The following is a 12,001-nucleotide window of genomic DNA, read 5'->3' on the forward strand; positions in this document are numbered from 1 at the left end:
AACTGGATAACTGATTTCTCTAATTCTAGATTGCCCCTTGATCAGCCCAAGGCAGAATGGGACCTGGCGGGAAGGAAACGGAGGAAAAGAAGGGGAGATGAGCCTCTCATTCCTGATTCATTCATTCATTAAATCATATTTATTGAGCACGTACTATGTGCAAAGCACTGTGAATCCCAATTTGCTGAAGAGTGGAGGAGGCTGGCCCCGTACCCACGGCAACATCCCTACTGCAAATGGGTTTGGGTTTTTAGGTTAGCTATTCCCCATGGCTGTGGAAATTTCAGCCCCCAATCTGTAATTTTTTTTATTGTATTAAGCACTTACTATTTGTTCCAATTAACAGAACTGATGCAACACCAGTTGTAATGACAATAATAATCGTATTTGTTGAGTGCTTACTATGTGCTGTTCACTGTAGGACACAGCCCGCTGTCGCAGCTGGGGCTCACCGTCTAAGTAGGAGTGATAGCGCGTTGAATCCCCATTTTACAGTTGAGGAAACTGAGTCTTCGAGAAGGGAAGCAATTTGCCCAAGGTCACATGACAGGCAAGTGGTGGAGCTGGGATTAGGAGTGAGGTCCCAGGACCCCCAGTCCCCTGCTCTTTCCACTAGGCCAGGCTGTTTCATCACCACTACATCCTTTCCTGCGGCTTAAAGATCTCAGGCAGCCTCTGTTTCTTCTCCCTTGTTGGTGCTTAGGGATTCTGCAGGGGCCTCCTCACCTGCTACTGCTGAACAGCTTCAAGAAAAGCCCACGGGGAAAGGGAATCTGTTGGGGAAACCCTGATGATTTTTCCACCTAACTGTCTGACCTAAGAGAATCCCTAAAATTAGACCTGGTCTCTCCTTAGCAGAGGCCCTGGAGCTAGACTCCTGGACCTGTCTGTTCTATCTCTAAAATCTCCAGAAAGCAGACAGAAGGCTGCCTTCTGCTGCCAGAGAGTGTGCAGTGATCCTGGGGAGAGAGGAGCAGAGGCCCCCTCTGGCAGATTCATTCATTCATTCATTCAATCGTATTTATTGAGTGCTTACTGTGTGCAGAGTACTAAGCGCTTGATAGCACTGCCCCTCCTCCCATTGCTGAGCCCATCTCTCAGAAGGGAGGAACCAGCCTCTCAAAGCCAGTTCTTTCTGTCATCTGAGACAGTTGGGCTCAAAAGAGAAGTCACACCCAGAGGTCAGAACTGCTGGGTGAAAACAAAACAGTTGGGAGCTTACTGAACTCTCTCAGTAGCTTACTGTTGCCAACTTGTACTTCCCAAGCGCTTAGTACAGTGCTCTGCACACAGTAAGCACTCAATAAATATGATTGATTGATTGATTACTCCAACCCTGCATCCCATAGCTCAGCCAGCCCTATGCCAAGCTATTTTGGCCTAGAGTAACTCGCGAACATCATTCCAAATCTGGATTTCACCTGAAGGTTAACTGTTTTCCCAGCAGGGAGCTCTTCTGCCAATTAGCCAGGGAGTGCTTTATTATCCTAAGTGCATATTTTTTGAGCGCTTTAGTGCAGAGCACTGTACTAAGTGCTTGGTAGTGCATCCCCCGAGTCCCCGCTCCCACCCAATCAATCAATCAATCAATCAATCGTATTTATTGAGTGCTTACTGTGTGCAGAGCACTGTACTAAGCGCTTGAGAAGTACAAGTCGGCAACACATAGAGACAGTCCCTACCCAACAGCGGGCTCACAGTCTAGAAGGGGGAGACAGAGAACAAAACCAAACATACTAACAAAATAAAATAAATAGAATAGATATGTACAAGTAAGATAAATAGAGTAATAAATATGTAGAAACATATATACATGTATACATACCCCATAGCCCCCATCCTTCTCTGTCTTTGGAGCTTTCTTCCCCGACCCTGCCGAAGTGTTTAGAATCATCCGCGCAACAGATTGCCACCCTGCCGGAGTGGCCAAATGGACCTAGCTGGGGCAGGAGGCGCCTGGATGAGGCAGAAGCCATTGCCCGGGTCAAGTTGACCCGGGCAATGGAAGAAGTGAGCAGGGCAGCTTCCTCCCACAACCCGCCTGGCATCTCAGAACCAAAAAAACTCTGTAACTCATAATAATAATAATAATAATGATAATTGTGGTTTTTGTTAAGCATCTACTATGTGCCAAACAGTGTGCTGAGCACTGGGGTAGATTCGATACAATTAAGGATCAGATGCAGTCCCTTGTAACTAAAAACTGCAACCCAAGGCCAAATAATACTAATAATTATGGTGTCTGTTAAAGCGCTTATTATATGCCAAGCACTGTACTAAGCACTGGAGTAAATGCAAGATAATCAGGTCAGATGCAGTTTCTGTCCCACATGGGGCTCGTGGTCTAAGTGGGAAGGAGAATGAGTAATTTTAACCAGGCAGAAAGCTGATAGTCCTGCAGACTGACTCCAGGGGAGACCAGAACCTCAAATTTCAAACTTTCCAAGAAATTCGGCCTCTAGATCACCGCAGTGCAAGGGCTGCCCTTCGACGAGTGACCCATTGTCTGAGCCCGAGTTCCAACTTATCAGTGGGATTTATTGAGCACCGATTGCAAATGGAGCACTGGACTTAGAGGGCGGGAGGAAACAAGCTAATAAGCCGGTGACTCTGAAAATAAAATCCCTGGGATCATCCTCAATTCAGGGGAACCGATCTCAGGGAAGATGGGAAATTAGAGCCACCAAAGTCCTGAAGCTCAGATGGAAACCAGCCTAGCCCACCATCCCTTTGGAAGTAAAGAGCTGAAGTTGGCTTTCTACCCCAACCCCTGTCTTTTTTCATTCTGAGGCTCGGCATAATATAAACTCTTAAGCCAAACTACAAAATCAAACTGCACTGCTAATGATGGCAGTCCGGTATCCCAAAACAGCACTCATCCAACCCAGCCGTAGCAGGGAAAGCTGTCCGTTTCCAGTCCCTCCCCCGGTCCCCTGGTTTCGTTTTCCTGCCTGTTCGTGGAACTTTGTTGCGTCTGTACCTGCTTTGGCTGATGTGACTGTTGTAGCTGCCTGCTAGATAGGCTCCTGGCAATATTACGGGCTTTTATTGGAATTGGGGGAGGAGACGGTTGGCCCCGGGGAGGTCTGTCACCACCGCTCCCAAGGGACTGGTTCCAGGCTCATTTGGGCACATCCCAAGGCCACGGTCTTTCACTCACCTGCAGCCGGGAGGGGATCCCTGGTCCCCTCTTCCTGGAGCAGGGCCGGCCAACACAGGCCCAGTAGCCTGGGGTGGGAGGGACACCTTTAGTGAGTTCACAAAATCCCCTTCCTTTGTGGGGTCCAGCTGGGCCTGCCCCAGGCAGTATTGGGAGCAGGAAGCAGGGATTTCTGCCCTTTCTGCTCCTGGATGGGTCAAGCCAGGAAGCCCTTCCCTGCTGTCGGGAGGCGGACCGGAGACACCTCTGGGATCCCGGGGACGGAGATGGGGGATTCCGGCTCCACTTGAAGCTGATTCCCTTTCTGTCCCCTCCGACCCCCGGCCTCCATCCCCCTCTCCCCTCCAGCTGCCAACCGACTTCCAGGAGCGGGTCAGCCTCCACCTGGAGAAGCACGGCTGCAGTCTGTCCGCCCCACTGTGCCACCCATCCTTCGCTGACCACATCCCCACCTGTGTCATCGCCAAGGTGCTAGAAAAGCCCGACCCCGAGAGCCTGTCCTCACACCTGTCGTCGGCCGCCTCGACCCGAGACCCCGCCAGCCGAGGCTCGGCGGAGAGGCTGGGCCCCGGGCCCCAGTTCAAGACAGAGGTGTACTGCAGTGACACGGCCCTGTACTGCCCTGAGGAGAGGCGGCGTTGGCAGCAAGAGAGGAGGCCCAGCGCGGACACGCCAAGCCGAGAGGCCGGCTTCCCGCGCTCCCAGAACTCCACCGACAGCACGGCTGAGGAGGACGGCTTCCACTCCAGCTTCTCCCCCGAAGCCTTCCCCGCCTACGTGGCCTCACTGCCCACCTCCAGCTCCTACTCCAGCTTCAGCGTCACGTCCGAGGAGAAGGAGGCTGCCCAGGCCAGCACCCTGACTGCTTCCCAGCAGGCCATCTACCTGGCCGGCCGGGATGAGATCTTCGAGCGGCAGGCGGGCTCGGCCTACGAGCCCCAGGGCAGCCCCTGCTTCTCCACAGTGGCGGCGGTGGAGCTTGGGGAGCCGGCGCTCGACGGCGATGGCCCGCCCGCCTTCAGCCGGACGGCATCGCCCTACCCGGGCGAGGCCTTCCGCTTCCCCGGCCTGGGGCCGCCCCCGCCGTCCCCGCCGCCCCCACCGCCTCAGGCCCCGGCCGCCCAGCCGCTGCGCCCCGAGAGCCGAAACACCCTCCACCCGCGGGAAGAGCCTCCCAGCTGCTGGCGACCTCTGAGCGTCGAGGATGTCGGCTCTTATGCCTACCCTGGCCCTGGCCGCCTCTCTCCCTGCAGTTTCTCGGAGCCTTACTATGGCCCCAGAGAGGCTGGGGAGGGCCGTGGCGGGCCTGGCTTCACGGGCTATGGAGCGGACAGCTTCTCAGATGGGGAGGACCTGCCCCATGGGCACCTGCTGGACTCCCGCTTCCTCAGGGCCGGCGGCGATCCGGCCTGCGCCGCCCGCAGCTCGCCCGACCGGCTGTCCGCCTACCTTCCCCCGGACCCTCGAGCCCCCAACGGTGAGCGGCTCTCGGCCCGGCTGGGCGGCGGCAGCCCCGGCCCCGAGGACGGCCCGGGCCTGAAGAGGGACTACGTGGATGGCAGCCGCAGCAGTTCGGCTGATTCCCGCCGCGCTAGCTCGGCAGAAGCGTCCCCAGAGATCCGACTGTCTCCCAGGGGCCAGAGCCCCCGGCCCTCGGCCTCCAGCCAGCGGCAGCAGCAGCCATTCCAGCGGGCAGGGAGCGCCGGCCTCAGCCGCAAAGACAGCCTGACCAAAGCACAGTTGTATGGCACGCTCCTCAACTGAACCCCTTCCCGACGGTAAAGCACGGCTTCCGGAGGGGCGCTGAACCCCACAATTTGAGCTCAAAAGAGCGGCGTGTTTTCTCCATGTCCCCACGCCCCTCCGCCCCCCGCCCCGGCCCAGGCATCTGCTAGGCCACAGCAAATGGTGATTTTCACAGCACCCCAACCGTTCCTCCTAAGAGATGCACCACCCCCTCCCACTCCTGCAGCCTCCGTTTTATAAAGCTGAAATATTTTTATAAGGAAAGTAGTATTTATTTAAGGCGGGCTTCCGCCTCGGCTGAGCGGACCACACTCTTTCTCCTTGGAGCGCTTGCTTCGGGGGCAAAACCTCCCTTACTTTTGGTGGGAGACCCTTTTTGCCGAACTCCTAGAGGGGAAGGTCATGCCGTTGCTGCAGAGGGAAAATGGGAAAACCGATGGTATGGTCTCCTGGGAACTCTGGGTCCAAAAGTGGGGAATTGCGGGGGCGGGGGGGAGGGTGGAGTTCTATTTTTAGACAGAAACCGAAGTGAGCCCTTGTTTCTATCACAATTCTGTATTTAGGAGTCCAAACCGAATGCCTAAAGTGAGACCACGACTTTGTTCCTGTACTCCATGGTGTTTCCGGTTTCCTATTCTCCCCCGTGGTACACTACCTCAAAGATAATTGAGGGTTTCTTTATCACCTATTTTCTGTAGGCTTGCGTTTATATCGTCGCCAATGCATGCACTGTCCTGGTTAGTACTGTATTTTACATTACTTAATTAAAGAAAGCAATGGAAATGTTTTGATTTTTTTTTTCCTCATTACAATGTGTTTGTGGGGCCCATGGGTTATTAGCAGTTATCCTCTCTGCCTCCTTCAGAAGCAGAGCACCAGACAGGGAGAAGAGTGAGCAGCCCCTGAAGGTTTGTGGGTGAGGGAGGTGGGACCCGGCAGAATAGTGGATGCCGGGGCCGGGCCAGGCTCAGGAGAGCAAAGCGATTCTTCTGAGGTGGTGGGCAGAGGAAGCCCAGTGTCCCAGCTAAACCTTTCGGGGTAGGGAATGGCAGGACACACCATCCACAGCCTGTGGGCCCCCCAAGTAAGGCCCGAGTCTGGCCCTTCCCAGCCTCCCATCCCCGAGTTCCCCCGGGGGCTGGCTGGCCTGCCCAGGCTCTGAGGCTGTTGGTGGAGGGGTCTCAGGCCTGCGTCTCTATCACCTGCTGATCGGACAGTTCCTCCTCCGCTGCCTCGTGCTGTCCACGGCTCCCTCTCTTCATCAAGCCATGATTCGGCGGGGGAGGCGGGAAGATTTCCCAGCTCTCCCTGCCCTGGCATTCACCCGGGTTGAATGGTTCATGGCCCAGCCCATCCAGTGCCAGAGGTGGCCATCCCCCTCCACCGTCGTCGACGTCTCCACATCATCCCGGGGCATCTCTTCTGGGGAGCTGTGAGACCTCGGAAAGGCTTGCCTAACTCGTCTGCCTCCTGTTTAGCCATTCCTTTACACCCACCTCCAGATCACCGCTACTCCCAACCTGTTCTCTGGCAGCAGCTTCCAATCAAAGAAACTTCCTGAGGGTATGTGTCTTTCTCCATTAGCTTCTCTGAGGAGCCATAATCAATTGCATAATAGAGGTGTCATAAACAGCCTTCGTTATAAGGTGTTTTTTGTTCGTTAAGACGAGTAATGAAGCAGCTTTCCCGAGCCAATTTCTCATGGGTCATGTTTGCTGTTCCACAGGACCTGTGGCCATCTGAGGGCCCTTCTGCTGCAGCTCTTGCCACCTTCCTCCTCTTGCTCCTCCTCATCCTTCCTGATCTTCAAAGCCCGGTGAGTCCTGGATCTCCTGCCCACCAGACTCCTAGTGGTGGGGTGGGGGGAGCAGGAGGCCGGGAGCTGATGATTTGCAAAGCGCTGTACTAAGCGCCTGGAAAAGAACAAGACAACAATAAACAGTGTCAGTCCTTGCCCACAATAAGATCACAGTCTAGAGATGTGGAGACAGACATCAATATGAATAAATAAAATCGCAGATATATACATAAGTGCTGTGGGTTGGGGGGGAGCAAAGGGAGCAAGTTAGGCAGTAGGAGAGGGAGTGGGAGATGAGGAAAAATGGGGCTTAGTCTGGAAAGGCCTCTTGGAGGAAATGTTCCTTCAATAAGGCTTTAAACGTGGGAGAGTAATTGGTGGATTTGTGAAGAGTGAGGGAGTTCCAGGCCAGAGGCAGGACGTGGGCCAGGGAAAGTGGTGAGACAGGGGAGATTGAAGCACAGTGAGAAGGTTAGCGGCACCAGAGGAGTGAAGTAGGCAGGCTGGGTTGTAGAAGGTGAGGAGTGAAGTGAGGTAGGAGGGGGCAAAGGATGGAGTGCTTTAAAGCCAATGGTGGGAAATTTTTGTTTCATGTGGAGGTAGATAGGCAACCACTGGAGGTTTTGTGGAGCAGGGTGACATGTCCTGAACAGTTCTGTAGAAAAATGATCCGGCAGCAGAGTAAGTATGGACTGGAGTGGGGAGAGGCAGGAGGTTGGGAGGTCAGCAAGGAGCCTGGTGCAGTAATCTAGGCAGGATAGGATGAGTGATTGTATTAACTCAGACCCCACAATGGTTAAGGAAACCTTGAAAATAACTCCCAGCCCTCCAGCCTGGAGCCCATTTCATCTTTCCTTTTGGTGTGAGTCAAGGAACCTGTGTCTTAGCGGGAAGCTGGAAAATACTTAGTCTTTGTGTTTTCTTGGTCCTGAGACAGAAATTTGCAGGCTTTGGGAAAGGGTGGGGAGGAGGAGAGGGAAACTTGGGCAGCTGCCCATTTTACTGGCCATATAGAATTCTGGTGGCTGAGTTACTCTGGAAAATTAATCAATCTATTGTATTTGTTAGCACTTCTGTGCGCAGAGCATTGTACTAAGGGTTTGGGAATGACCACTATAACAGAGTTGGTAGATATGATCCCTGCCCACAAAGAGCTTACAGTCTAGAGGGAGAGACAGGCATTAATATAAGTAAATTACAGATACCAATCAACAAATGGTATTTATTGAACATCTGTTATGTGCATGGTACTGTGCTAAGCTCTTAGAGGAGTATAAAAGAAGCAAAACACATGTCCCCATGTGTTAATCAATCAATCAATCAATCAATCAATCGTATTTATTGAGCGCTTACTATGTGCAGAGCACTGTACTAAGCGCTTGGGAAGTACAAATTGTCATCACATAGAGACAGTCCCTACCCAACAGTGGGCTCACAGTCTAAAAGGGGGAGACAGAGAACAGAACCAAACATACCAACAAAATAAAATAAGTAGGATAGAAATGTACAAGTAAAATAAATAAATAAATAAATAAATAGAGTAATAAATATGTACAACCATATATACATATATACAGGTGCTGTGGGGAAGGGAAGGAGGTAAGACGGGGGGATGGAGAGGGGGACGAGGGGGAGAGGAAAGAAGGGGCTCAGTCTGGGAAGGCCTCCTGGAGGAGGTGAGCTCTCAGCAGGGCCTTGAAGGGAGGGACTTCCCTTCCAGTGGAGGAATGTATAATGTATTTGCAGGTAAGAAGCGCTGTTTGGGGAAAACGAGGGTGGGGAGATTCAAGAAGGAATTGTGGAAATGCCCAAAGGGGCCTTTTAGTAGAAGTAATGGTAACTGTGGTATTTGTTAAACGTTTACTATGCGCTGAGCACTTTGTTAAGGATTGGTGGGTGCAATACCCACTTGGGGCCAAATGCCTAAGTGGTGTTGCCAGCGGAACAGGATGGACCGACTACGAGTCCAGCATACTGCTTTTCAGCCTGGGCTGTCCGGGTCACCTTTCCTCAACTCCTGGATGGCCAGAATGGGTGCTAATTCTGGCCAGTGCGGCCCAGCAGCCAGGAGAGCTGTTCCAAGTGTGTCACTTGGTTGGGGGGAAGTGGGGGAGGGATTGCTTCATCCCCAAGGCCAGCATGGGTTCCCCTGCACCCAACTTTTGGCCAGGCTCACATTATCAGCTCTACCTGTGTGATCTTGGGTAAGTCACTTCACTTCTCTCTACCTCAGTTACTTCATCTGTAAGATGGGGATTTAAAACTGTGAGCCTCATATGGGACAGGGATTGTGTCCAACCTGATTATTTTGTGTTTACCCCAGATCTTAGTACAGTGCCTGGCACATAGTAAGAGCTTAACAAATGCACAATAATAATTGTTATTATTATTACCTGAGTTACCTAGAGCAAACCAAGCACTGGACCGGTCGGGGGGGCGGGGAGGTGGGGGGGAGGGATCTTTCCCCCTATCCTGCATCTAGTCTCCCCCCTACCACTGTCAGGCTGGGGTGGAGCTGTCATTGCTTTCTTTTTGCCTGTTGGGACTCCTCTGCCTCCCAGCCTTTAATATCGGCTCCCACACACGGCTGGCTTTCGTCTGCCTTATCATTTTTATTGTCACCAGTTGGGTAGTTTGCTGGATTAAGAATAGAAAGAGCTCATTATTTTCCAGCATCCACCCTAGACTGCAGAGCCGTTTCATCTCAGGGCCTGCTGATGGTGCACTCTGGAGCCTATACTCCGTGGTCGAATCACCGGGTCTAAAGGGAATGTTGGCATGGGGAGATGGTGGTGGTGGGGAGATCCACCTGAAACCCACTCCTCGATGTGCATTAAATTTAGCCCCCCTGGGCCAGGGATATGGTTTGTGTATGAGTCTTAACATCATGTAATACTCCTCTGGCATTTGCCCTAACTTAAATAATGGGACAATCCCAAATGGAGGGAAAGTGAAACAGACCAGCAAAGTAGAAGTTGCATGGTTTGGGAGTCAGAGAACCTGGGTTCTAGTCCCGGTTTAGCTGCTTGCCTGCTGTGTGATTGGAATTCAGAATGTCATGGGTTCTAATCCCTGCTCCGCCACTCATCTGATATGTGATCTTGGACAAGTCACTTCACTTCCCTGGGCCTCAGTTACCTCATCTGGAAAATGGGGATTGAGACTGTGAGCCCCAAGTGGGACAGGAACTGTGACCAACCCAATTTACTTATAGCCACTCCAGCGCTTAGTATAGTGTCTGGCACATAGTCAGTGCTTAACAAATACCAAAATTATTATTATAAGTCGTAGTACTAGTATTCTCTGGGCCTTAGTTTCCTCATTTGTAAAATGGGGATTCAATACCTGTTCTCCTTCTCTCTTAGCCTGGGAACCTCATGTGGGGCAGGTACTGTGTCCAGACTGTTTATCTTGGATCTACCCCAGCACTTAAATACCACTATTATTATTATTGTAGTAGTAATAATATTAAGAACAATAACAATAATATTTAAAAGTGCTCACCATGTGCCAAGTCTTTACTAAGCACTAGGGTAGATACAGGTTAATCAAGTCCCACATGGGGCTGATAGTCTAAAGTAGGAGGGAGAACAGATATTGAATCCCTCTCTTGCAGATGCCCCCTCTCAGGGTCACACCTGGAGAGTTTCCAGTACTCTACCAGTCTCGATTATGGGAGAGAGAGTCAAGCAGAGGCCTGTCCATTCCATTCCTAGCTTGGGCAGTGGCTAGCGAGTGGAAGGCAATCTGCTACAAGTCAAAACTCACCTGTGCTGGGCAGCAGTGGCATGGGAGAGAGTCGAGGACGGAGACTCAAGTTTACCACAGGGAAGGAGGCAATGGTAAATCACTTCCGTATTTTTACCAAGGAAACTCCAAAGATCCACTACCAAAAAGATTGCAGGTGGTGGTGGGGCATTCATGGAGTCACTGTGAGTTGGAGACGACTCGACAGAGTAAGACAAGACTTGCAGATGAGGGAACTGAGGCCCAGAGAAGTGAAGTGACTTGCCTAAGGTCATACTGTAGGTACGTGGCAGAGCTGGGATTAGAACCCAAGTCCTCTGACTCCCAAGCCTGAGCTCTTTCTATTTGGCCATGCTGCTACCCTTAATCATAATCATTATTCTTATCATCATTATTCTCCCTCCACCCCCAACACCGTTTGTAATTAACAAGGCTTCTGCTTGAGAAGGCTCTGCGTTTCTAGGGAGAAGCTGTTTCTACACGAAGAGTAGGGCCAAGGGCTTGCACCTCCTAGGTTCACGATGGTCTGCAAAACTTGCTTCCTGAGGAACATGAGAGGAAGACGGATGCCTACAGCCTAGGCCTCAGGTCCCACCACTTCTCCATGGAGCCGACATATCTCTAATGGCGGCCCTGCTCATGGACGCGCTGCCAGTAGGTAAGTGAAAGCCGGGCTTCCTTTCCCGTGAATATAACCATCTCTCCAGGACCGGGAGGCGGCAGCGACAGTAGCCTTTGCTTCGGTTGGCCCAGACCCCATATTTCCTCATAGGGGTTTTCCCGGGCACATGTGTCTTTCTGGAGCCTGTCCACAGTCAGTCTCTTGGCTGAAGAAGTACATGTTTCTCCACCCTTTTTAGCTGCCACTGCGGAGGGTCAGCCCGGAGCAAAGGAGACAAGTGGGGACTCACATGAAGCAGAAAAGGCTGCTGGGGAGACTTAAGTTCAGGCTCCCGGGGGCTCCGGGCCCAACCCCTGCCCGACACAGGAAAGATAGCAGGATGGGGGTGGTGCCGGGACTGGGGACTGCCCAGGTTAAAAAAAAGGGCCACGGCAGCGGTGTCCTGGCACCAGTTAACCCCAGCCCAGCTTGGCGAGGCATAGGCAGGGAAACAGGACAATGAGGGATGGGTAGTACTCCCTGGAGAAGAGCCAGTGATAAGGTCCAAGGGAGGAGAGATGTCCGTGAGTGTAACGGGGAAAGATCCTACTCCGTCCACCTCTCTGGAAGGTGGCCTGGGCAGCAGAGGACCTAAATGGAGAGATGCCCATCTCATCTCCTCCAAGAGTCCAGGATCAATAGAAGAGGACAGAGTGGGGCCAGGGCACCTTTACCATGAGAGTTTAGTACAATGCCTGGCACATAGTAAGCACTTAACATACCGCAATTATTAGTTCATCTGAACCCAGTTGGGTAAAGTTGGGTCAATCATCTTGCATCCTTTACAATAATAATAGTAATGATATTTGTTAAGCACTTACTATTTGCCAAGTGCTGTACTAAACAAGCACTGTATTAAGAGCTGGGGTAGATATGTTAATCAGATCCC

At 52.1% G+C, this 12,001-nt stretch overlaps 1 protein-coding gene and 1 non-coding gene across 5 annotated transcripts in view; both read left to right on the forward strand.

Annotated features, from left to right (window-relative positions):
- Positions 1–5,377, forward strand: part of BEGAIN (brain enriched guanylate kinase associated) — a 167,845-nt gene extending 162,468 nt beyond the window's left edge. For all 4 annotated transcript variants that reach the window (XM_038750991.1, XM_038751000.1, XM_038750982.1 and 1 more), the window contains one exon: positions 3,509–5,377. In XM_038750991.1, coding sequence (XP_038606919.1) covers positions 3,509–4,924 — 1,416 coding nt within the window. In that variant the 3' untranslated portion in view covers positions 4,925–5,377. The remainder of the gene's footprint in view (positions 1–3,508) is intronic.
- A 4,947-nt stretch (positions 5,378–10,324) lies between these two features.
- On the forward strand, positions 10,325–10,462 carry LOC119936859. The gene has a single exon (XR_005453864.1). It is a non-coding gene; the product is annotated as a small nucleolar RNA SNORA7 (small nucleolar RNA).
- The last annotated feature ends 1,539 nt before the right edge of the window (positions 10,463–12,001 follow it).

This window comes from Tachyglossus aculeatus, chromosome 1, assembly GCF_015852505.1.
Source record: "Tachyglossus aculeatus isolate mTacAcu1 chromosome 1, mTacAcu1.pri, whole genome shotgun sequence".
Taxonomy (NCBI): domain Eukaryota; kingdom Metazoa; phylum Chordata; class Mammalia; order Monotremata; family Tachyglossidae; genus Tachyglossus; species Tachyglossus aculeatus.